Raw genomic sequence first — 27,830 nt, 5'->3', positions numbered from 1 at the left:
AAGTCATTAGGTGTAGAAGGTTGCAGACACATTTATATGTTTTACCTTTCAGCTAAGATCTGTCTTATATTGTACATTTCTTATTCATCAACCAGGCAGATGTTAACATTGCGCTGCCTTTTTTTATGTTTATGTTTGAAATGCATTTGACGCAGTTAATTGGAAGCTGGTTAAGCTGGAACTGTTTAGTTTCCTTATTATCAAGAATGGTGGCTTCAATAATGAGTCATTCTACAGCAGATAAACAATTGGTCTGACTGTAAGTAATTGCAACATGCACTTGTATGTCAATTATACTGTCCTGCATTCTCCTGCCCCCGTGAACCGAACCTCTCAGTCCGTTTTTTAGACTTTTTTATGAAATGTTTATGGTTTTAATATAAGTTGTATTTTGAAGACGTACTAGATAGTACCCAATTGTGTGTTCATTTGGATTGTTTGAGAATATTTTTTTTTGTAACTGTAGCCTGCGTTTGGAGAATGTTCTAAGCTTGGTGTCAATGTGACTGTCCTTCCATTTAAATACATACATGAACCCCTGATCTATGTCCCGAGAGAAACCAACATGTTGTGCATATGGAACTGTTCTAGGGTATATAATCTCAGCTCCAGAAAACACGAGAGGAACACTTTAGTGAAGGACTTGTATTTGTGTTCAGTGGACAGTGCTGTTGTAGAACGTCTCCACCTTGTCCTGTCTGAGGACAAGGTTTTCAGCTTGTATATAGGCACTGTCTGTTTTTACTGAGGTCTGTAAACAGAAAATGACAGATTGTGACTAATTGAAACTATTTAAGTAACACACGTGTGGAAACACACACGCACGCACAGAGCTATTAAAGGCTGTGTGCCTGGAATGTGTTGTGGTGGGACAAAACTGGAAAAGCAGAGTCTCATAAAACCACGGGGAATTGATGTAAGGAGAACGTGCGTTTTTCTATGTGTGCTTCCTTTACAGTGGCAGCAAACTTTCAGTTACACTTTTGGGGTCTTTGGTTTGAGTTCTGGAATGGGGTCCCACTGGTTCAAACCCACACAGACACATACACACAATCCCTGAAACATGAGTATTTGGATGCACTCCTGACCTCACCTCCCCCTTTTTCACCCCTGGGTGACCCAGGTAGGGTGCAGGGTCAGAGTTTACCGGCTGGAGTTTCCCATTTCACGCTAAACCCTGATAACAAGGGCCACCACTCTGACAGCACCAATCCTAATACAGAGACACACTTTTCTATCTTTCTCAATTCTTTCTCGACACACACAGTCATTCACTCCACTAACACACCCACCCACTCGGCTGGTAGGCTGGTTCAGTAGACCGGGTCAACAGGCTCATAGAGTGCTTCCTCTCATTCAAGCTTTGAGCCCATCTCCCATGTTATGTCTTTCAGGGACCATTTACATCCCATAAATATCTCCCACTGACACAAAGTAGTCATTCCTCCTTTTTTCAACTTTTTTTCCAAAGTCTGAGAAGGGGGGGGGGGGGGGGAGGAGGATGACACCGACATACAATCCCTCCATTCTCTAGTTGACGAAGGGTTGGTTTGTCTGGCAGCACCAGCGCCAGGGGCTCTGACAGTGATACGGTTCAGGTAAAGGAGTCAGGAAAGAGGGGGAGAGAAGCAGGGAGAGAAGAGGGGGAAGGAAAATGGATGTCCGAGGGGGACAACAGAGTGAGACATAAACAGAGAAAGAAGACAAAGTGGGGCACTGGCGAGCAACGGAAGACAGGAGGGGGAAAAGAGAGGAAGAGAGGGGGGATAGGAAGAGAACACACCACGGAGGAGGAGAGAGGGAGACCGGGTGGAAGAGGCAGAGGTAGAAAGGGAGAGAGAGATGTCACAGAGAGAGAGTGTGGGGATACAGAAGAGGCCTTGCTGAATGCAGGGTGTGGCTGGTCCCTCTGTGCAGTGAAGGGATATCAAACGTCACACTGCCTTCTCCACTCTCTTTCTCTCTATCTCTGTTTTTTCATCTCTCTCTCTTTCTCTACATCTGTTTTCATCACTCTCTCTTTCTCTACATCTGTTTTCATCACTCTCTCTTTCTCTACATCTGTTTTCATCACTCTCTCTTTTTACGCATCTCTGTTTTCAGTTCAGTCTCTTTCTCTATAACTGTTTTCATCTCTCTCTCTTTCTCTACACCTCTATTTTAAGCTCAGTCTCTTTCTCTCCAACTGTTTGTAGCTCTCTCTTTCTCGCTATCTGTTTATTTTTTAACTTTCTCTTTCTCTAATGAGAAATAAATTACTTCCATTCCTCTGAACACACGTTTCACCGGAGAAAATTTTATTTGGTCAAGATGTCAAAAGTATTGATCTAGATTGTCAAGCCAACATCTTTGCTACAGATGTCAGTTGAACAGATGTCGGCTGAAAGGACGCTGGTGAAATGGAAGTTGGTCGAACTGATGTTTGTCAAACGGATGTTGGTTGTATAGATGTCGGCTGAATGGACATTGGCTGAAAGGATGTTGTGTGCTCACGTACCAATAGTAGTCCACTAAATAGTCCTCCGTCTTGTTGTGAGAACAGGTAAACCAGACTATCTCTGACTCAGGCTTATTAGAATCCATTGTGACTAATAGTTATTCTTCCCAGCAAAGACCAAAGGCCTTTCACTAAGACAGGACTGAAGGCTGAGTTGACCAGACAAATGGATAAAATGAATACATCATTATAAAACACACACAGGCGATTCATCTTTAGGATGTGTGTGCACAAGCGTAGTCACATCTTAGAGAGGATGTCCTAAAGAGGACCACCTCCACTGCCTGCTTCCGGTTAGAGAGAGGGTGGGGAGGAACCAAGAGAGAGGGTTTCGAATGAGTAACAACAGAGGTATATATAAGGAGAACGAGGGTGTCAAAGTAGAAGAGGGCGGGGAGAGGATAGGCACTAGGACCTGTGGTATACCTTGCAGTAGGGTGGGAGCAGCTTTGGGACTCCTCTGACTAACTTTCAGAACAATCCATTTTACAACGAGTGTGAGAGGCAGACGAACAGAAAGTAGATGGGACCCTAGCTTCAAAGCTGTCCAAACCAGAGCAGGATTTGGGAGTTTGGGATAACTTCTGCGTGTGGAGTGGAGAGTGGGAATATTGAACTCTTTTCTCTGGGACCTTTTCCCTCACTGGGTGTGCACAGAGGCAGTGTGTCTGGAGGTAAGTAAAGCACTGTTGTTGTCTTGTTGCACAGAGTGTTTAGCATGTGTGTCAGGGAGAACAAGAGAAAAATACATAAAGTGTCTGCGTGTGGAATGCTGTGTGTAAACACACAACAGAGAAATGGAATATCTGTGTGCTTTATCAGTCCGGTTACCTGTGACTGAGTGACAGGTAGCATCTGAAGTCTATGTACCAAACATCCCTTTAGTAAACACTAATTATGGTCTCTGCCCTATGGGACCTACTGTATACATACGGGTCTCCAAGTATAGCACGGTATGCCAAATGCCATTATGAAGTCTGACAGAGACAGTTTAGAAATAGGTTTGTGGAATGTATTGAAGAAAAGCTGAAGTGGTTTACCTTTCTAAAAAGCAGTGGTTGGTCATTTAAAAAATATTTTCTCTTATAGAGAAGGTGGAGGGTAAAAAAGGGGGGAGGGGAGACAAGGGAGGGCAGAGGGAAAAAGAGAGGGGGATTGGGGGGAGGCGGGGGGGGGGGGGTCCATACATCAATGGGAATGAGTTCACTGTTCAGACATCAGGTTACAGTGCTCCCTATCCATCTCTCTCTCATTCTGTCCTTCTGTCTCTCTCTCTCCCGGCACCGCTCTTTCCCTTCTTCTCTCTCTATCTGTACTAACAACGGCGAGTTTCTCCTCGGGGTCCCTATCCCCGATACCTTCTTCCCCGTCACTCCACTTCTCCTCGTTATCTCTCTCTCTCAAGTCAAACCCTCCCTCCGTGGTTCCCTCTCTCTCTGTCTCTCTCTCTCTCTCTCTGTCTCTCTCTCCACCTCTCTCTCACTGCTCATGTTACACAACCCTCAGCCTGAGAACATTGATGGGCTCCGACCTACAACATGGAGTGTGTCGCGGGGTTTACCGTCATGTCAGGAGGGCGGGGCTTGCGATGAGGGTGCGTGCGTTTGCACGTGTGCGCGAGCGTGAATGCATGCAGGCGCGTGTTTGTGTGTGTGTAATGTCCATATTCCACACAATGCGCGAGTGTATGTGTGTTTTGCAGGCGTGTGCTAAAGACAGACCTCATGCCTGCCACTCCTACCAGGGAATTCCTAACACGCTTCTGACAGGAGAGGAATGTCCCTGCTAGCGACGTTTATGTACAAAGACAAAAAACACACGGGCACGCACACATACTGTACACAAATAGTCACTGACATCAACATCTAACACACAAACAGATCTAGAAGGAGCCTCACACGCTGACTCCTATAGGCTCTCGTCATTCTATCCGTTTGCGTATCCAGACTTTCGTGAGAAAGAGAGATTTCTCAAATTCAAAATGGGATGAACCGCAGTGGAGCATGGAGGGACTATGAGGATATATGGGATACTCTGTCACACACACGAGGCAGCGCGCGCACTCAAACGCACAGGCATGAAAAGAAATCACACATCTGTGCGTTGTCTATACCATACACACATCTGCGCTGTATAAACAAACAGATGCCAAACGATGAGAGGAGCAAGCCAGTGAGTCTCTCTGGGGAGGTAAATCTGTCATTTTTCAACAAAAAGAGACCTATTTTAGTTTCGAGTTTCTGGTCATTGTTTATTCTAGTTGTCGTTTTTGCATTACATCCTATTACAATGAACATCCTCTCCTGAACAATCATTATCAACAAATAACACTCCGAAACACACATGCACAGTGAATACAATCTCAGAATCAACGGAGGCACATACAGAGGCACTATCCCCATTGATAATAAACACATGCACACGCATCACCATTTCTACTATGTTTGCGTGCATGTGTGTGTGTGTGTGTGTGTGTGTGTGTGTGTGTGTGTGTGTGTGTGTGTGTGTGTGTGTGTGTGTGTGTGAGTGTGTGTGTGTGTGTGTGTGTGTGAGTGTGTGTGAGTGTGTGTGTGTGTGTGTGTGTGAGTGTGTGTGTGTGTGGTGGGCAGATGGACAGTGCTGTTTTCCTCACAGACAAAGATGTCTGTGATTATTCATGACCCTTCTCATGTTTCCCTTTGAAGCTGAACTACAGCTTTCCCTATGCTTGCCTGATTGTGTGTGTGTGTGTGTTTCTGTGTACACACATGCTGTCGTGGTGGTGTGTACGTGCATACATGCATGTCTGTGTAAGTGTTCATTTTTGTGTGTTTGTGTGTAGCCCCATGTGTTTGTGTGTATTCAGCATCTTTCCTTGAGGTTTATTCTTTGAAATTCTGTATAAATTTGTGTCTGTCAATGCCTTCCTTCCAGTTGTTCATCCACATTTTTTGTTTTCGGGCAACGACATGCCCATTTATGCTCCCCAAAGACTTTGGAAACACATATTTTTTAGACCTAGGCAGGACTACAACTTCTTATCTTAAGCCTAGGCCAGGGCTAGAACTGGTTGTATTAGGCCTGGGCTATGATATAACTTGTTAGTTTAGGCCTGCGCTAGGGCTAGAACTTGTTGGTTTAGGCCTAGTTCTGACTAAACATGTTAGGTGTATGCACCATTCTGACAGCTGTTCCTAACATACTGTGACCATGTCCCACAGATCTTTCAATTGTTGTATATCGAAGTCAGAGTAACTATTTGTAAATTAAATAATACTTTCTAGAGTAATTACATTCCTACATCATTACTGAAGAGTTCTGTATTTGGGGCGAATGGGGCTCCATGGAACTTGGATGGAACTTGAACAATGATATGTCGCTGTATAAAGTATTTTCGTAAACATTTAATTGAAAGCTGTAAGGAATATTTGATTTTTGGCGCTTAGACCATGACATTTTATATTTTGACTGCTCGACAAACATTTTTCCTATAAGCTGGGTCTAAAGCTTTGATAGGGAGTGGGGCGCAACCTGAGACTAGGTCATAGGGTTTGGGTTCCCTGTGGGGCACTGGCTCGCTAGCTGTCATTGGGGTCAAAGCCTCATGTTTGATGTGGATCAGTGTGAACTCCACCTGGGTGTCTCACCTTGTTGAGTCTGGAGTCAGGCTGTGTGTGTGTGTTTGTGTTTGTGTGTGTGTGTGTGTAGGTCTTATGACCACAGGTCAATACTCAGGGTCAAGCCTGTTTTTGTGGAGGCAAATGCAATAAAGGTTGGGTTGGTGCCGGTTGGGTTCATGAACTTTTTGCTCCATTGCATGCATTCATGCAGATGCAGGGAAGAATAGTCACACTATAAAAGAGAACACACATGCATGAAGAAAGAGCGAGGAGAGGAGAAAAGTCGTGTTTTTGAGAAATCCTGTCTTAACAGCATTTTGCAGGGGAATTCATGCCCGGCAAATCAACCGGCACTGTGTTTGACATTCCTAATTCAGTGGACGTGGATTGGTTGGTTGAAGATGGATAGAATTCCATTGTCCTCACGTCGCTCCAAGAGTATCAAGCCTTCCCACTCACATGGGGCTAGATTCAAGTCCTTTTACAGGAAAAAAAGACGATTCCGCTCTGGTTCCGCACTCTGGATCTGCCGAGACGGAAATGTTTGCGCAAGTCTGTCTCTCTGACTGCGGAGGATTCATGGCTGGTGGTCACATCACATCAAAGAGGTGGGACTGTGGGCCTGGGTGTATGTGGTCCCCATGTGTGCATGTGGAGACTCCTTTGGAGGCACACATGTCAGTTCATCCCATGCTAAATGCCTCTGTGACTTCCAGCTATGACAACCTTTCCCCTGCTCAATGAGTCACACACACACACACACACAACCACCTCTCCTGGTCCCTCACTCACACGCTGTTGTTTGTGTAGTTGAGTTGCCACAAATACATCATCATACACGTCTTTCAGAGTCACACCTGCATGCAAGCCCTTCTGCCCTACAGGCTCGTGCATGCACACTTTCATTCACATGCACTCAGTTACTGATGGGACCCATAAGGAGTGACTGTCTCTCTCTCTCTCTCTTGCTCTCTCTCTTGCTCTCTATTTTATGCACACAAACGCACAGCAGCCTCTGATTCATGGTCCCATCTGATTAAGTGGTGTGCTTTCACTGCTACAATAACAGAGTGGTGTCAGTAATGTGTTGACTTATTGGATGTATCATGTTGTTGGATTTGTCTACGTGTATCACAGTGTGTGTGCGTGCATGCATGAGTGTGTGTGTGTGTGTGTGTTGATGCCGCTTCACTCTCGCTTTCCCTCCCCTCCTGTCTCGGTTGACAGCTTGATTGCGGCTTGTCCAGACATGCAGCTCCCGACTTTCAACCGCACACACGCAGAGCGAAAGTGATCTCAAAAACACAAATACCTACCATGTCCCGTACCATTAAACTTACGTTTCAGGTGCCCACACACTGTCAAATCACCTACACTAACGGAAAACACACCTCCTTAACAAAATTGTTTGCTCTAATGTATATACTATTTAAACTGTCCATCCTGTTGTATATATCCTATATGTATATATATTTAAGAATGTATATGTGTGACGTGTGTGTAAAATAATCTCCTTCGACCACATCAGAAGTGAACCACCAGTCATTCTTGTCACCATCCAGTCCCAGTGTGCTCCTCACAATTCCTCACACCTCCTCACACCTCCTCACACCTCACCACACCTCCTCACACCTCCTCACAACTCCTCACACCTCCTCACACCTCCTCACACCTCACCACACCTCCTCACACCTCCTCACACCTCCTCACACCTCATCACACCTCATCACACCTCCTCACACCTCCTCACACCTCCTCACACCTCACCACACCTCCTCACACCTCCTCACACCTCCTCACACCTCACCACACCTCCTCACACCTTACCACACTTCCTCACACCTCCTCACAACTCCTCACACCTCCTCACACCTCCTCACACCTCAAAACACCTCCTCACACCTCACCACACCTCACCACACCTCACCACCTCCTCACACCTCCTCACACCTCCTCACACCTCATCACACCCTCACACCTCCTCACACCTGATCACACCTCCTCACACCTCACCACACCTCACTACACCTCCTCATACCTCCTCACACCTCACCACACCTCCTCACACCTCCTCACACCCCACCACACCTCCTCACACCTCCTCACACCTCACCACACCTCACTACACCTCCTCATACCTCCTCACACCTCACCACACCTCCTCACACCTCCTCACACCCCACCACACCTCCTCACACCTCACCACACCTCACCACACCTCCTCATACCTCCTCACACCTCACCACACCTCCTCACACCTCCTCATACCTCCTCACACCTCACCACACCTCCTCACACCTCCTCATACCTCCTCACACCTCACCACACCTCCTCACACCTCCTCACACCTCACCACACCTCCTCACACCTCACCACACCTCACCACACCTCCTCACACCTCACCACACCTCACCACACCTCCTCACACCTCCTCATACCTCCTCACACCTCACCACACCTCCTCACACCTCCTCATACCTCCTCACACCTCCTCACACCTCACCACACCTCCTCACACCTCCTCACACCTCACCACACCTCACCACACCTCACCACACCTCCTCACACCTCCTCACACCTCCTCACACCTCATCACACCTCATCACACCTCCTCACACCTCCTCACACCTCCTCACACCTCACCACACCTCCTCACACCTCCTCACACCTCCTCACACCTCACCACACCTCCTCACACCTCACCACACTTCCTCACACCTCCTCACAACTCCTCACACCTCCTCACACCTCCTCACACCTCAAAACACCTCCTCACACCTCACCACACCTCACCACACCTCACCACCTCCTCACACCTCCTCACACCTCCTCACACCTCATCACACCCTCACACCTCCTCACACCTGATCACACCTCCTCACACCTCCTCACACCTCACCACACCTCACTACACCTCCTCATACCTCCTCACACCTCACCACACCTCCTCACACCTCCTCACACCCCACCACACCTCCTCACACCTCACCACACCTCACCACACCTCCTCATACCTCCTCACACCTCACCACACCTCCTCACACCTCCTCATACCTCCTCACACCTCACCACACCTCCTCACACCTCCTCACACCTCACCACACCTCCTCACACCTCACCACACCTCACCACACCTCCTCACACCTCACCACACCTCACCACACCTCCTCACACCTCCTCATACCTCCTCACACCTCACCACACCTCCTCACACCTCCTCATACCTCCTCACACCTCCTCACACCTCACCACACCTCCTCACACCTCCTCACACCTCACCACACCTCACCACACCTCACCACACCTCCTCATACCTCCTCACACCTCACCACACCTCACCACACCTCCTCACACCTCACCACACCTCCTCACACCTCACCACACCTCACCACACCTCACCACACCTCCTCATACCTCCTCACACCTCACCACACCTCACCACACCTCCTCACCACACCTCCTCACACCTCCTCACACCTTACCACACCTCACCACACCTCCTCATACCTCCTCACACCTCCTCACACCTCACCACACCTCACCACACCTCCTCACACCTCACCACACCTCACCACACCTCCTCACACCTCACCACATGGCCATACAATGGAGATGGGGGGGAATCCATTCTGCATTACAGACGTTTCTTACTTCATTTGACGGTTCTCACTTTGACAAAGGATGCAATGTATGACAGGTGTAGCTACAAACGTCAGCCTACAGGGGGAGGTAGACTGTTAGAATGGTAATGTTGGTTTCCAGACCGTAACCTGGGCCGTGACGTGAACTGAGCTATGATTTTGCTCACTATTGGTGTTCACTACTTACAGTTACATCCAGTGGCTACACATTGATTTGCGTTTGAGTAGACATCGGGACAACAGTCCTTATGGTTAAAACACAGCTGACTCGGTGGCCTGGAGATAGTGTAGCATCGACCAAGTAATAGTAATAAACAGATAATTCCATCCTAACCCAAATGGTTCTCAAGTTGAAAGTTGCGCTTTTGGATAAAGTCTGTTAATTAATTCGATATTTTAGTTTTTTATTGAAATACGAGACATTAGTTTAATTACATTTCGATATTGTGGTGGAAATTGCAAGAAAATCTGCCATTACATATATTATATATTAAATGTACATGGTCTGATGTTACATGGAGTACAACATAAAATAAGTAATTAATTCCAGCTTTCCTCTGATAGTGTATTCGCATATGCAAAGGCATGCTCTGCGAGCATGAAATCAAATCTCTGTGTGGGAGTTGACAACATTGGAAGTTACAGGCTGCTGGCTAGCTAGACAATTATGTTCATTAGCTATTATAGACAAGTACAAAGTCCAGTCATTGTATTCGGTCCGAATGGCGTCCAATCATTAGTGCCAGTCTGACCTTAATGATTGGTCGTGTTTATTACAGTCCTGTGACACCCACAGATATCGGATTGATTTAATTTTGATGTAAGACCTTTAGAATTATTGGTTGCTATCAGGATGTGAAGTTGCAAATATGACAAAAAGTGCTTCTCAACAACATTACCTACCCTGGCTTTAACTACAATAACTATCAACCAGAGCCTGAAATATTTACCATGGGCACTGCACTAGTTTTATTTAATGTAATAAAGACAGCATATTTAGAAAACTTGGATCAAGGCGGGGCTCAACAAAACAAACACATTAAATTTGTTCTATCAGGCTCAAGTTGCCCTGCACACAGCGCCAAGGTAATTACTTTATGGAACACAATACAGTAGATGCAGATTTCAATTGATGTTTGAGTTTGTTGAAACCTTGGAAAAGCGTAAGCAGCACTTTAGAATGTTAATTTGGCGTTTGGCGTTTGCTTCACTTTCTGTAATGTGTTATGAATTCCAACAATAAACAGACTAACAACATGTTTCTTAGGCACAATGTTCACCAAAAGTAATAAATTGAACAGCATTGGGAACACAGGCCAGGGCACAAACGATCAAATTACGCAGAATTAAGTAATAATAGCCAATGCAATCAGTATTCCTTGTTTATGGTCTGACTGTGAACTGTGACTCCGAATAACCAGTGCGGGGAAGCTAGGCTTACACAATATCTACTCTGAGAGTACCCCTGGCGGATGTTTTGACAAAGTTCACCCTGTAAAATGAATCTTGGGCAAAAAGAAGCTTTCATGCAATTCCTCATGCCTTTTTGAGCCAAGCTGCTCCAATACAGCAATGAACTTGAGTAACAACTGTACTGTATGGCTTTCCTCTAAGCTTCAAAGGATCTCCCTAGTCATTTGACTTCTCAGTGTGACACATGGTGCTCCTGTACTGTGCTATATTAAACTGTACCATGGACACTATAGGGCCACACTTTCAAATAGGCAATGCCAAAATGTTATCTAGACCCAAATCAAAATAATATATAACACAATGTTAACCACATGTCTGCTAGCAACAGTGGTAAATTGTGGCCAAACCTAATTGCACCACAGAGAATGCTGATTGGCCAGTTTGTAGAACTGAAGATTGAAAAATGACTATTTATCTATGACTTACTATCTATACGAGAGAGATCAGGCTTATCTGTGAAGTAGCGGAGACTGCTTGTGAGGTCAGGATGGTTAACTAGGTTTGAAAGCCAGACCATAGACCTCCCCAAGAAAAAATAAGAAAAAAACCCCCGGTGAGAATGGATGGTGTGTCATCGGAGGTTTGGGAGAAAACCTGCAAGAAGCCATTTCTCTCAGTTACGCTAACAGCTGCGCTCTGTGTAAAGACTGTGCATCTAAACGATGGTAAATACTCATACATCTAGTCTGTTTTATGGTTTCATACAACCATGTTTTATGGTTTGGCTCTGGCACACACTGCAGGCTGCACACGAACATGCAGACACACACAGACACACACACAGACACACACAGACACACACAGACATACACAGACACACAGACACACAGACACACACAGACACACAGACACACACACACAGTCTTAACTACGTTAATGGCCAGCAAGCACACTGAGGGTCTGGGAGGTCTTTGTGCACAGTAGACAGGTGTTTGACATCCATGAAATGGAGCGAGGGAGGGCAGGCAGAGGGATGACAGAAAACGGGGGGAGAAAGAGGAAGGGTGAGGGGGACAGGGGCGAGTCAGCAGAAAAGATCTAGAAAATGAGACAGAAAGGGGGACAAAAAGAAAGAAAGAAAAACAAAATATTCCAGAGAGAACGAATGAGAGAGGGCAAGAGAGGAGGACAGACAGGGAGAAAGACCAGGGATGAGTTGAATCATTATGCCAAAAATACTGGCCAAAGATACAAGCTCCTCTCCAAATCCCGACAACTGTTGTCGTGTTGAGAGACCACACAGAAGCCGACAATGTGTTGACAAGTTTGCATTCCATTTCCCAGGGTAACATTGTACTGGACTGGTTGAGGGGTTATAAGTTTAATATATGGTTATGGGTTATCTAAGGCTTTAGACATTGCAGTGTAATACTTTTGCCATTCTTTCTCACTTAAATTCCTTTAATAATGTCTGAAGAATATTGATTTCAATATGATGAGTCATGGTGCATCTTTCATCCTAGAAAAACAATCTTAGTTCCTAGTGGTTATTTATCCAAGGCTGCATGCATTTGATGTGTGACACATAACTGTATGATGCATCATGACCCTTGAGGGTTTAGGTTGGTTGAGGGGCAGTTCTATGGGCATATGTGAAGCCCTCTGTGACATGCTTGCGTGTAAAAAGGGCTATACAAATAAATTTGATTTGATTTGATGACCAGAATCATGCGACTCAGAGATAGTAATCATCTAATCATTCACATATCACTTCCTGTTCCAGTGATCTCAAGCTTGTAGGCATCTCTCCATTTTTGGAACAATACTTTGAGCCAATATTGTGTCAAGGCCAGAATCCCCAAAGTTAGAAAATGACTGGTAGAATTAGACTAAAGCCTAAACTATTGAATGAAGCACTTGGGTTCAATTTGTTTGGTCGTTTTTATCAAAAGTTGTCGTAGAACCTTTTTGTATTTGCTGTCTTATATCCTCATAGAATTACCTCCATGTTGTTTATAACTATACTGTACAGTTATTTTTTACTGTAAATAAATAACCTATTACATTTCAGCCCATTTGACAATGGTACTAAAGATATTGATCAAGCATAAAATCTAGCATGTGCGCTTCCCGGTTTGCATAAAGCTGAATGCGCTGCTTGCATATGTACAGAATGTCACTCTGACAAGTACTTCTGGCTTTGAGATGGGCCAGTTCAAAAAGCCTGGAGGATTTGTGGGATATCATTAGAGGTGAGAGTACACAGTGTGCCAAGAGGATTTCCCCCTTGCAACATGAGCTAGTGCAGCTGTGGGCCTACTTGTTGTGGCGAGCTGCACAGCACAGCACAGGGACGAGACACTGGTAAACACATCGAGAGGCTTCACACCGGGATGGAAACTAGCTACGGTAGCTCTCTGGTTATACCCCTTGGCTTCCCTTTCATCACTGCCTCCATCGCCAGACGGGCGAGCAGTCGAGTCAGCAGCTCGGTCTTTTCTTTCACTGTTCCCCTCTGCTTGTCTTTTCTCTCCCTCCCGTTTCAGCCATCACTCACTTCGTCCTTTCCTCAACATTTCTACGTTCTGCATCCATTCCTCCTAGGAGTCCTTCTGCCTCCCTTCATCCCTTACTCATCCTCCAGACATTCCATCCGGCAGCCCTGTCCTATCCGCTGTTATCTGTCCCACAGTGGGACGGTAGATTCTCACCAGTCGAAGGGAGTTATTGCCAAAGCCATGCCAGAAACCGTAAGCGCTTGTCATGAGAAGATTGTTGAATGTCAAGGCCATAAAGATTCTGGGACTCTGGAAAACATGTTAGATGTGTTCATCCTGAATTCAAGGCCCTGGTCTCCCACGGGAGTTTGTCCTGCAGACTAGAGGAGGGCAAGGGTGGGGTAGCTCTTATGTGGTAAGGCTGAGGTAGGGCTGAGGCTGAGGCTGGGGTAGGGCTGAGGTAGGGCTGAGACTGGGGTAGGGCTGAGGCTGGGGTAGGGCTGAGGCTGGGGTAGGGGTGAGGCTGGGGTAGGACTGAGGCTGGGTTAGGACTGAGGCTGGGTTAGGACTGAGGCTGGGGTAGGGCTGAGGCTGGGGTAGGGGTGAGGCTGGGGTAGGACTGAGGCTGGGTTAGGACTGAGGCTGGGTTAGGACTGAGGCTGGGGTAGGGCTGAGGCTGGGGTAGGGGTGAGGCTGAGGTAGGGCTGAGGCTGGGGTAGGGCTGAGGCTGGGGTAGGGGTGAGGCTGAGGTAGGGCTGAGGCTGGGGTAGGGCTGAGGCTGGGTTAGGACTGAGGCTGAGGCTGGGGTAGGTCAGAGGACGCAGGCTGGAGTCAGAGCTGGAATACATCAAACCAGGCAAGTCAGAGGCAGGAGGAATGGTCCCCTGAATCTGGGCTTTCCTCAGGACAGCAGGGCACCTGGGACCTGGAGTCATGGGTTCACAGAGAGCAGAGTCTAGGAAACCTATCAGACTAAAGTCAACAGAGCCCGGCAGCAGAGGAAAGGAGAGTTAAGTGGACACAGTCCAACTGCAAAAGAACAATACAGGAAAGGAAACAAATGGGTTTACATAAACCTGTCTTAAAAATTTAAATAATAATGTTACAATTTATGGATATCACTTTTCACCGTATTTTGGCCTGAATAATCCACACAAAACATTTTTAGGTTTTGTTTACAAGTTACCAAGTTTAACAAGTTTAAGGGCCCTATGAAGTGCATGTACATATTATTTTGAGCCATTTTCATATTAATCTCCTTTAACATTCTGGGATTGGGAGCTACCTTTTTTTTACCATCAAATTGATAAACAGAAATACAACACTTGATTGAGATGAATAAACATTTCTTTGTAGGCTTTTGAACATTTGGATGACAGTTGTTTCAACATGCTCTGCTTCAATGAAAAACAAGCTTGTCAATTACACATAAACCAAATGTGGTCAATCCAGTAAATTTATATTTGTATTTATTTATTTTACTTGACTGTTGTTCACACTATTTTTTGTGTTTCTGTATCTCCAGACCTCTGTCTTTGTCTCTTTTCTGACCCTCTGCTATTCCGTCAGGATTTTCTGTTCCACAGAAATCTTAATGCCCACATTTAGGCCAAAACCTTTAATGAATGTTGAAAACATTTAAGTGGTAGAAACAGTATAAAACCACAAGAAGAAAACACAAAGAAGTTTCTGTTTCTGGTTGTATTCCCAGTTTCCCAGACATCTTTACTTTGAACCGTGATTAGCTTTGAAACTTGTTCCCAGCTCAGATATTGTTTGCTTTGGATTCTGTTCATCAGCATAAGGATTAGATCTAATATGGTGAATGCTTGTTCATCCTCATTGCAACACAATGGATTTCCTCAACCATTGCTTTGTAGTCAGTAAAATAAGCATTTTTGTCAAGATGTAGCAGAACATTTTAGAAAGTCTCTGGAACACTGAGGATTTTCTGTGGTTGTCATGTTTTCTTTGAAGATAACATGGAAAAGGCCCATAGACCAGATCAAGATTCAAAGTCCCCATGTTGTAAACATATTCAGGATAGTTTTCATTTATTAAATGTAATACAATGCCTAAACTATTGTTGAGTGGCTGCAAGATGCTTTCATATCCTTTAACCCTTGTGCTGCCTTCGGGTCACACGACCCAAAGGTTCACAACGAACCATCGTTGTGTTTACCCAATTTTACCCAATACAAAAACAAATAAATAGCATTTTCTTCTGAGACAGCCCGACGGTTAAAAGAAAATGCTTCACTTTGTTTTTGTATACGGTAAAGTTGTCGCAATACGACGGTGGGTCACAATGACTGATGGGTCAGAATGACCCGAAGATAAGGGTTAAGCATAATTCATGTGGTAGGAAGTGGGAGTGTGTATTTAATTAAGACTCGCTACGTTGCTGCACTCAGCCCCCATCTCCTCCCAGGTCATTACTTCAATACAGAACTATTTAGCTGAAAAGTTGATCAGGGAGAATGTTTTCTTTTTGGAGTTAGAAGCTGTGAAGCCACCGTGGAGGATAGTTTGCAGACCATTGCATGGATATTGGCAAAAAGAACAATCCCCAACTTGTACACCTGGTCTCCTGCTGTCTCTTCGTCATACACACACACACACACAGACACACACACAGACACACACATGAAGACACAGGCACACACGCACACATTGACGACTGCCAAGTCACTGCAAATCAGAATCTGGTCTGTGAAGATGGGGGTCTCGTGTGTTGACACATCCGATCAAGAAATGATTGTGTAATTGTCCAAACCTGAACGGACTCTTACAGGGAGGGATCACCCCCTGGGGATCCACATCTCTGCACCTGGCCTGGACGCTCAAACACACACAGATTTGGCCCGGAATCCGCTATCCATGTTAGACACACACACACACCCCCTCTCAGTGGACTGTTTGTATCCAGGATGGTACCTTTATCCAGCAGGAGACCAATGAATCAGCTTCGGTGGTCAAAGGGAAGTCTGGGGCTTCTCAGAGAAAGGGGAGAGGTGGAGCCAGACAGACAAAGAGGGGGAGCGAGAGGGTTAGACATTCTGGAGCAGTGTTGATTACAGACAAACTGACACTCACTATAAGGAACAGAAAGTGACCGAAAGAGAGACTGATGGAAAAAAGGAGAGTAAGATTGAAAAAGTGGATGAGATAAACAACCCAAGCGAAGAATATCAGTAGGTTTTCTCCAGGTCCCAGTCCCTCCACTTCACCCCACCTCGACCTCCCCGTTCCAATAATATTCCCATGGAAACTGGCGATGGGAGGTGTTAACAAGTGAGCTGGTATTAGTCAAAAAAGAGCGATCTGTCACATATTGTATACATTCATAGAACTAGTTGTGTGAGACACACTGCCAATGGCAACCAGAGTCGAATACCTCAGGTTTGAGCAGAAGTGAGTGTACGTGTGTGTCTGCGTGTGCGTACCTGTACATCCAATTGTGTGCACATCCTTTCCCTGCTCTGTTCCTGCTCAAATACAAGAAATGGCTCCGACATTGTTTGCTCAAAAGAAGGGCTGCCAAATATAGCACGGTTTTGTGATTTAAAATCAAATTATTCATCGAATTAACATCCTAGATAAACATGCTAAAATGTGGTCCTGAACATCAACTGAACGAGCAACATTGACATGCTTCAACTAGACTCGGTTCGTTAGTAACGAGGTTCTTTTGTTCCACAGTGGCGTCGTTTATCATCGTCAGTAAAAGTCAAGTGCTTTTACATGCGCTCGGTCTGACTCCTCGCGTCTGTGTTTCTCTTTCTCTGGTGTCCCTGACGTACAACAGGTGCATGTTCTCTTTCCCAGTGAATGATTTTCAAATGGGAGTAGGGTGGCAAAAGCACAGGCCAACATGAACTTCTTTCATCTCTGCTTCTTACGTTACAGTTTACGGGTAAAGAACGGAAAACCTCCAGCTACTTGCTGTACACTTCGGTCTGCTCGTATATTCCAAGTGGTGCGCTTCTTTTCTTCCTCAGGCAGGGTCGCATGACATCATTTACATGAGAACATTTGGTTGAGGTAATATAAAAAGAACAGATTGTGTTATCTAGTAGTAGCAAATGTTTTATTGGCACTGTTGCACTTTTTTTCTCCAGAGCTGTTTTCACTGAAAATGTTGTTAGTTCTTGGTCTCCACAATTCTTTATTCTACTGTTAATATTACAGACATCAGCCCCACATCACACATCAGGATTTTTTCTTGAATGCTTTTTGAAGTGTGATGAAGAAAGTGTTTTGTCCGTCTCTTCATAAACGGAGTGACTAATTTCAGTTGAGTTCTGGATTTTAATAAGTATTATCAATCTGCAGATTGGGAGAGAAAACCAGACCCCTGACATTAAAATGACAACACAACACCAGGCTTAGGTCTCAATCATGTCTCTCTCCGCTCTGAAAGCTGCAGGACCATCTTTTATAGGGCACAAGAATGTAAACATAGATTTTGACAGTCAGGCAGTAATGACGTTTCAACAGTCTCAGAGAAAGAGATTCACTGCTCCCAACACATGACAACTCTCAGACTAGAGAGTTCATAGTTGGAGCTCTCCTTGTAGTCATGACAAGGAACGTTTAGCCAGTACTTTCTCCTGACTCCGAACATCTATTAACCCTGACACATAGACACAATATACTCTTATTAATAGCAAGCTTACATGAGAACGTACTAACGAGTATCCAATGACTAGTTCTATTGATTAGTGAATAATGTAAGCACACAGGAAATCCCAATTTCTTCCACAACAGGGTTCAGGCAGGCTGGCTATGGTGGAAACAAAACCAAAAAATATTAACAGGTTATATGAAGAAGTGGGGCTTCATTTTAAAAGGATAATGCAAAGGGGACCATACAAATAACCACAGCTGTACCATTTGGAAGACTTCTGCAGTGAATCGCTAAATCGTTTTACTTTCCAAAAGTATTTCGTTTGAGCAAGATCTTCAGCCTCTGGAGCTGATTGGAATGGGACTACATGACTAGCTGAGTGCCAAACATATAAGGCAGTCCGCATGGGAGAGGGCTTGTCCGTGTGTATCTGAGAAGGAGAAAGCGAGTGAGCGAGAGCCAGCCAGCTAGAGAGAGTAAGAGAGCGAGACCGCAAACACAAGAACCAGTTTTGTGTTATGCGCATCCCTGGAATATCATTATTTCCACCAGATCAAAGAAGAGGGATCACTAACTTGCTGAGCTGACGAGAGACACGGATAATCTGTTTACCTGGCTTCATCCCCACATCCCTCGCTGTGCTGATAAGGACACCATCACTCTTTGGCACCCCTTCATAATCTCCTCCCACACTGTCAGCACCTTGAGAGGGTGTGTGTGCTTGGCTGAGAGACCTGCTGGCGGGCTCAGACAGATCTTTTAACAAGGCCTCGTTATTCATGACCAATGTATATCCCACTTCAGAGAGACAGGCAGACAGACACACAGACAGGATTATTTGGAATTGACCAACTGCCAGTGTTAGACTAAACTACATTTTACATTGTTACTAGTACATACATGTTTACTATAAAGAAGGACTTGATACTGTATTTTTTTACATTGGCCGCATGCTAGACATTTGATGCTTGATACAGTATTTAAATACAAACTTTACAAAAATTGATTTGATTGAAAATCAGTCATACCCAATTCACTCAATTCTGACAAGTACAATAAACTGTCTGTGTACAGTATGGCTAGTCTCTATGTCTAGCCATTTAGCCTAATTTTAGTCAGTTTAATTTTAATCAGTTTTTCGCGATTGTGTCTTTACATTGATTTGCTGCAGCTGGTCATGACCTGACTGTTTCTTGGCAACTGTGTCTCCAAGTGCTTATCAGCGATGGCTGTTGGCAGCCTTATTTCACCTGAGGTGGTGAGCTGAGGCAGCACTGGACTGCTCACACCACCTGATTTTTGATACGATTGTTGACCAAAAAATGGTGTCTGCGGTGGGTGGCACCATGTCACGAGTGATTTATGGATCACGCTTGTTGAAAGTTAGCGTTTGTGGATAGTGAGAGGCTACTCGACATCAAAGACAAGTCACTGACAGGCATTTCTTGACAGACTTTTTTTACTAAACATGCAGACATCCCAAGTCTCCCGGACGTTCCGGGAGCCACCTCCTGGAAATGAGTCTCTGCAGGTTGGGATGTCTGAACATGGATCCATGGTAGAATAACTTAAAGAGCAGATATTTATCCAAAACATTTCGGGGTACTTTGAAAGACCTTTGGGAGGAAAGCTTCAAACAATAAACACGTCTGTGAATGACAGTTTTTGTACATTGTGCAAAAGACCAAAAATAAATTTGCTGTACTGAATGTGTACATGTATTTGTGTATGTGTGTGTGTTTGTTTGTGAGTGAGTGTCTGTAGGTTGGTGAGTGAGTGTGTGTGTGTGTGTGTGTGTGTGTGTGTGTGTGTGTGTGTGTGTGTGTGTGTGTGTGTGTGTGTGTGTGTGTGTGTGTGTGTGTGTGTGTGTGTGTGTGTGAATGAGTTAGTTGTTGTGTGAGTTGGTGAGTGAGTGCATGCATGCACGAGTGAGTGAGTGTATGAGTTAGTGAGTGTGTGAGAGAAGTGGAGCAGTGTGTGTGCGAGGGACATGCATGTTTGTGTGGACTGTATATAAAGGGGGAGTGTGTGAGACAAACTAGCTAGTCTGTACCATAAAATGCCATTGTGTCAAACACAGGATGTTGTAGTATTGGGAGTATAGGGAGTCAGTTGGCTGAGCGGTGAGGGAGTCGGGCTAGTAATCCGAAGGTTGCCAGTTCGATTCCCGGTCATGCCAACTGACGTTGTGTCCTTGGGCAAGGCACTTCACCCTACTTGCCTCGGGGGAATGTCCCTGTACTTACTGTAAGTCGCTCTGGATAAGAGCGTCTGCTAAATGACTAAATGTAAATGTAAATGTATTGCAACATCACTTGAGACTCTGTTCCATCCACGTAGAGATTGTGTCCTTGTGTGATATCCTTGATCATTTAATGTTGCCCTTCCTGTTTAAGACTTATCAGCAGCCAGTAAATGTATGAAATATTCAGATTTCCAGTACAGCTTGTGTACAATGGAAGCCAGTGCTGATAAAGCAGGATGCTTCCCCAGAATCAGTCGAAAACACACAGAGCAGGGACCATGGCCAAACCTCACAAAACAACTTCACTCGTGTGTGTGTGTTTGTGTGTGTGTGCGGATGTTAAAATTATTGGTGTGTTGTTATGCGTGCACAAGTGTTTTTAGCAATCCAAAGAGTCAGTCTCATCCTGGGAGTCGGTGATTCTCTCCAAAGCTAGCTGACCCTGGAGCTCCCATGCTGCCATATTATCGCTGCTCCCTTGGGCATTTACAACAAGACCCACATTTTCAGCATTGTAATGCTCAGAGCTCACCCTGGGCCATGCTAGTACGCCCCCCTCCCTTCTATATTGAACATCAATCTACTAACTGTGTGTTTGGATCAGCTTCTCATGTTTGTGTTCTGGAGTGTCTGTGGGTTCCATGTGCATACTTATTTGGACACTGACCCTGAGGATGTTTGGATCCAGAAGACACTGCAGCCAGAGTTGAGATGTGCTTAGATAGACACTTCAACAACAACAACAACAATGTAATGATTCTTAATCACACAGATGACCAATGCTAACCAAGGGCTTTTCAAAATGATCCAAAAAAAAATTGTGCACCTGGGATAATTCCCATGTTGGTCTCTACTTTATTTTGACTCCCATTCCCATAATTTGTTGAAACGCCCATAATTAATTTGGTTTTAATTATATGTCTTGATTGAAACATTCGGAACAAAGTCATGAAAAAAAACTCAACATGAAAAGACAAACTATACAAATTAAAACTACAAAGATATTGAGGTTTTGATCTTGACATGCAGATGGTGTGGTAGATGCATGATTAAAGGGTTGAAACAGGTCCATAATCTAACCAAGTCTGCATGCTCCTGTGGCCAAAAGCTGCCTGACGAGTTTTCTTAGCCAGCTGTGTTGTGTCTCGACACCTGGAAATATCACTAAAGCTAAGGTGCTCTCTTCTTGTAGCCAGGCATCGCCAAACCAATTCCCAAATGGGTCTGGAAATTCTCAGTGTAAACTGAGTTGAACTGGTTCAACTTACCCCTCAGTAGAATGACCACCCACGCGCGCCATCAAAGTTAGCACATTTGCGAGTCAGAGGACCCTACTTTGAGTAGCAGTAAAGGGAAAGATCAGGAGGAAGCGACACTGACGAGCAGCATGACTGCCCCTGTTAAATGCCTCTGGATGCAAGTGAAATCGAATTGCACATATACAACCAATCACAGCAACAAAACGTTACCTTGGTTGTTTATGATAATGCTTCAATGGCGATCGTACAGCCATCATATTACTGTAAACCATCCCCATGTCAGATAAACGGTTGTGATTGGCCCAGCACTTTTTATGTTGGAAGGAAATCTGTTTGCATCGGAAGTTGGCCAGACTTACCTGCCAGAGCAAATAAACCATGAGATCGCAGACTGGTCTGGTTCCCAGGCTACTCTTCTTGTCTTTGTCGTAACTGTTGTCTGTTGGACATCAGATGCAGGCGAGACTGCCCTCTACTGGTCAGGGTGTAAATCGTAATGTACTGTATATACCTGAGGAGAATGGAACCTGAGGAGAATGGGACGTGTATCCCAGTTGAACCAGCACAGACAGGCACTCTCACTTTGTTATTAACACACACAGACGTCCCCCTGTTTTACACAGCAACCTGTCGGCATGTACAGCACAAGGCACGTTACGTTTTGACATTGCAAACAACAAGAAAGGGTAAAAACATATTTTTACCTCTATATAACCTCTATAACAGCTGACACACGCCTTTTAAGCTTAGCTGTATGTGCTGCTTATGTACTAAGGTGTGTGTTCAGAATACGTCTGAGGTATGATGAGGTGTGAAATACCGCACATTTTGACGGGTGGCAGAGAGTTAAACACAGTGAGTGTGTGTGTGTGTGTGTGTGTGTGTGTGTGTGTGTGTGTGTGTGTGTGTGTGTGTGTGTGTGTGTGTGTGTGTGTGTGTGTGTGTGTGTGTGTGTGTGTGTGTGTGCGTGCGTGTGTGTGTGGGGAGGTTGCGGTGATGGTAAACTGTTTGTCCATCAGGCAGGGTCTGGAGCAGTATGGGTGACAGGTAGGGCAAGAATGTCTAAACCATCCAATCTAATCTTGAAATGATGTGACAGCACCAAGAGTCTAGGAGACAGACTTTAGAAAGGCTAGAAGGTGAAGTGTAATTCAAAAACATCTTTAAACCCCCCCCCAAAAAAAAAAAAGATCTATATCTTGAAAGTATCAATGTTCCATGGTAAGAAAAGTAGCTACCGTACATTTTTTTTAATTATGGGATGCAAGCACTTGCATTTGACTGTGGAAAAAACAGTCCACCTATTTGGTTTACCCTGCTCTGCTCTACTCCATACAAAAAGATTGTTCTAGAGGGTTTATATTTTCCTGGATCGGGCAGCAGACAGGGGAGCTATTCCCGGCTGCATTCCTGTCCAGGTTTGTCCACTCACATTCACCCAGACATTCCTCTCCACAGCCTTCACAAAGCATGTTCTGGAAAGCTTCCATAGTACAGGCCTGCGCCATCTTCACTTTACAGGCACAGACTAAGTGGCCTTAACTGTGGCTTAGGAGACGCTTAAGTGCCAAGTGTGTGTGTGTTTGCAGGTCAGTACAGTAAACGTAGGGTGTGTGAGTGGTGGGTGTGTGTGTGTGAATGAGAGAAAGAGAAGTATTTAAAATTGCTTGTGTGTGTGTGTTTCAGAGCTGTGGTTTAGGGGGTCCAGATGGCAGACACGAGAGGTTCGGCCTGCAGTGGAATCTGTCTCTAGAGGTCAGCGAGCCTCACACTTCAACTGGACACATTCCACAGGTAAACACACAGCTCCATCGGGATTGGGTAGATTTTGTTCAGTGGTGTATCGTGTGCTGTGGACACTAAATTGACTAACTTTTATGTGTGTGTGTGTGTGTGCGTGGCAGGACGTGTGCCCATGAGGTCGTCGCCACTGGTCCTGCTCCTCCTGATTGGCGTCCAGGCTGTACTGAACATGGAAGGAGGAGGGGCCCTAGGTCCCGGGGCGGCCAATCACAGATCAGGACAGCAGCAGACAGCAGCTGGGGACCGCTTCTCAGAGCGCCACGCCCTACAGGACAAGAAAAGCAGCCACCAGAGGGGCAGGAAGACCCACAGGACCTCTGCCTCGCCGGCGCAGGACAGGAGCTCATCACTGGGACACCCTGACCTTGACACCCCATTAGACTCCTCCATCCCTGAGGTGGACCCTAAACTCTTCAGCAAGCGGCGCTACCGCTCCTCACCGCGCGTGGTCTTCAGCGACACGGCCCCCTCGCACGGCGTTTGGGAGGGGGAGGAGGCGGGAGGCGGCACGGGGGGGCCAAGGGGGGCCCGGGTGAGGCGGCAGGCGGGGAAACAGAAAAAGTACAATGAAAGCCGGGGAGAGTTCTCAGTCTGCGACAGCATCAACGTGTGGTTGGGCAACTTGACACGTGCCACAGACATCCAAGACCAAGAGGTGATAGTCCTGCCCAGCATCAAGATCGGCAACGAGGTCATGAAACAGTTCTTCTTTGAGACCACCTGCCGGACCGCGTCCACGCTTGGCGGGCCCCCCGCCGCCGCTGGGGGGAGGGGCCAGGGCGGGGGACGGGGAGCCAAGGCGGGGGGAGGCTCCAAGTCGGGTTGCCGTGGCATCGACAGCCGCCATTGGAACTCCTACTGCACCAACACGCACACGTACGTCCGCGCGCTCACCATCTTCCGCAACCGGACGGCGTGGCGTCTGATCCGCATCAACGCTGCGTGCGTCTGCGTGCTCAGCCGCAAGTACTGGAGGCACTGACTGAAGCCAGGTAGTGCCCCCCCTCCGCCCCGACCACCACACCCACCCTAACCCGTGTGGTCTCACCCCCCCCCCCCCCCCCCCCTAACCAACACACATTCCCTTCAACGAGCCACTGCAGCTTGATTGCCAATACGATACCATCTCCTCCTTCCCCAAACACACACACTCAAGCCACTCTCAAACACACACACACACAGTGACCACAGCCTTCACTTGTGTGCTTCAATCTACCCCCTCACCCCCTCACCCCCACCCCTCCAATCTCATTCACACCCAATTCTTGACCCTACCCACCCTACCTCAGTCTGAAAGATCCTGGTTGTTTTAAGTTATGAGGACTGCATGTCATATTTATATAGTCAAATATAAAATATATATATATATAAATGTGTATATACATTATGATTTCAAGCTTATGTTGTTGTTGTTGTGTTGTTATTGTTATTGTTGTTATTGTTCTTGTTGTTGATGCTGTTATTTATTAAACACCTCAGTACATGCAAGAGCTGTTGTCCTGCTCTGACCATGTTGTTGCTCGGGAAAAACATAGTCACTCTAGGAAAACAACACTTGATACAGCCGACAGACAACTGATAGTCAAGTTTAATCTTGAAACTCACAAAAACATGTGACCTCAGTTTACTGTATCCTGACTAACTAACCAGCTTGAATGCAGTGCATTTATTCAGGGCTTTATGAACGCCATAGGCTGTGTGCTGTAAAAACTAAAAAGTCAAGTCTGTTTGAGTCCCGCTGGCTTGAAGGCGTCCTTTAGGGCAGTCTGTAGTGGGACCTCTCTCCTCCAGCCATGAACAAACAAACAAACAAATGCAGGCAGCTCGACACTTTCCTCCATTTACACAAAGACCAGCAACTCTTCAACTCTAAACAACTGAATGAGGCTGGCCATGATAACAAAAATAACATTCTGAAGGAAAAAATGAGTTGACTGAATTGTTTCTTATACCATCATGATATTCTATAGATTTCAGCAGTCTTAATGAGCCATCATGATGAGCTGGAATGTAAATCAAATCATAGTAAACCCTACTGTCATCTTGTGCTTTTAAAAGTTTCACTTGATACTAATCTTGCAACTGCCTGTCACGATGGCTGGCTGGCAGGTAGACCCAAATGCAAAACTGTTTATACTGTTAACGGTTTATTGTAAGTCGGAGAAAGGGCAGGGCTGATGGTATTGATTGCAGAGAATCCGGGGGAATGCTGGACTGACGAGACCGAGTCTAAAGAAAACAGACTGAGAAACCAAGTTACTGACAGAGTTCGATGAATAGACCTACTAAGATAACTCAGACAGGCCGACTAACGTGGACTGGGGACGTTGAACTGGCGAAGAGTGGATGTGGAACCGGTGATGATAAACTGTCAGGTTGATTGAAGATGAGCCACAGGTGTGAGTGGTTAAAGGGGGGAATGAGCTTGCAACTGAGAACCTAAGGGATCAACTGACACAAAACAGACAAACAAAAAACGAACAAGGGTTGGCCAGCCCTGGGACATGACACTGCCTAGATGAGGTCCAAGTCCATAGGCGGAAATCCCGGGGGGGACAGGGGGGACACGACCCCCCCATCCTGGGAAAAATATGATTTGTCCCCCTCACAAATCACTGTAAACATAACTATGTAATTTCAATAATATTAATAATATGCAATGAAAGCACTTAGCTGATTATGGACACAGTGGCACTTTTTTTAATGTGCTATGTGTTACAGAAGTAATTTTGGTGTCTCCCTCAGGAATTGCTCTTGAGAAAATGTCATATAATTGTCCCCCCCAAAGTTGCTAGCAGATTTTCGCCCCTGTCCAAGTCACAGAAGGAAGGTCATGCAAACAAAAGTCATAAAATAACTGATGTGTTTAAATGTCTGAGGCGCTTTTGTCCCCCCCACCCCCCTATTATTTACGTTTTTATCTTCACCGTAACTTTTTGTTCGAATATTGAAAACTGTTCAACCTTTTTAAAATCTTTGAAAATCTTTTCCCCAAAAAATGTCGGAGGTCCCCGAGACTCGACGCATCGATGCATTGTATGAGCCGTGCAGCATCTCCTCCTCCCATGCCAGCCGTCCTCCATCAGCCAGTGTTTACGCAGATTTGGCAAGCCACGGGACCAGGTCACCTCAACACAGAACCAGGCAGAGACGTCGGCCAGCGCTGGGAAAGATAAGGCGCCAAGGGGTGATCCATCACCGAGAAGTCACACATATGCTGACAGAGCGGTGATTAAGTGCTGTCCCTTCGCTGTGGACGTAAGCCCTAGATAGGTCACTGTAGATCCGTCGGCTTCTCAGCCCAAGGGGGTTTGGTTCAGCCATCTCAGAAATGTAGAAACACTGCCCTCATGTGGTGAAGGAAGCAAACATACATGTGTTTCTGATGAGTTACACTGTTAAATACATGGAATACATGGAAGGTCTAATTGGCCCCAAAACAAGTTGTAAATTACTATGATCGGACATCAATTCACATACCTGGTCGCGTTTGTGTCAACATTTGGGCCAGATCTGGGGGGGGATGGGAAGGGTAGGGACAAGGAGGGAGAGTCTGGACAAGGAGGGAGAGTCTGGACAAGGAGGGAGAGTCTGGACAAGGAGGGAGAGTCTGGACAGTAAATAACCAGGTCTGCCTGCATGCTTGTCTGTCTGTAAACACACTGATGTGTCTCACAGCCTCTTCTCAGCCTCCCTGACCCCTGACTAACCCCCCAACTCTTATCTGCCTATTGAGTCATCTCAGTTCAGCTCCCAGCTATTTCGATCCTACACAAAGAATATCAACAAACCACAAAAAAATTTAATAAGATGTTAATATGCAGGTTTTGGGGGGGGTTGTCTAACCTTACATTCTGACAATTCTATTGGCTGTGCAATTTTTTGAATTAATAATGTTCAGAAGAAGGGGTAAGGACACATTCTCATTTCTTAGATGTGTTGATTTGCACATTGGGAGGACAGTAGAATAGAACATAACTATTAGTTTATTTGGACTAAAATATAGACCTACTAATACTGTAGGCGAGGTTACTTAGAGATATATGATTTATTATCTCACACTTTTTATATATCTTTCAAATCACTTAACATCTGATTAAGGAGCACACAACTGGCATGGCAACACATTCAAATGGGCAGAGCACACCCCCACCAAGTCCCAACCTCATGTCTCACCCTCCCTCTCACCTTCCTGTCTGAGAAACCTGTTGCTAGGCTACCCAGGCTCCGTTGCCCGGTAACCTA

General features: G+C 45.7%; 1 protein-coding gene across 1 annotated transcript; it reads left to right on the top strand.

The window, feature by feature from the left end:
- Positions 1–3,006: 3,006 nt before the first annotated feature.
- On the top strand, positions 3,007–25,073 carry LOC136946226 (neurotrophin-7-like). The gene is made up of 3 exons (XM_067240502.1): positions 3,007–3,171; positions 23,469–23,576; positions 23,687–25,073. The coding sequence occupies exon 3, from the start codon at positions 23,698–23,700 to the stop codon at positions 24,565–24,567; it is 870 nt and encodes a 289-aa protein (XP_067096603.1). The 5' UTR covers positions 3,007–3,171; positions 23,469–23,576; positions 23,687–23,697; the 3' UTR covers positions 24,568–25,073.
- The last annotated feature ends 2,757 nt before the right edge of the window (positions 25,074–27,830 follow it).

This window comes from Osmerus mordax, chromosome 7, assembly GCF_038355195.1.
Source record: "Osmerus mordax isolate fOsmMor3 chromosome 7, fOsmMor3.pri, whole genome shotgun sequence".
Classification (NCBI taxonomy): Eukaryota; Metazoa; Chordata; class Actinopteri; order Osmeriformes; family Osmeridae; genus Osmerus; species Osmerus mordax.
Note: the sequence above shows the minus strand (reverse complement) of the source record. Positions and strands in the feature narration are given on the sequence as shown.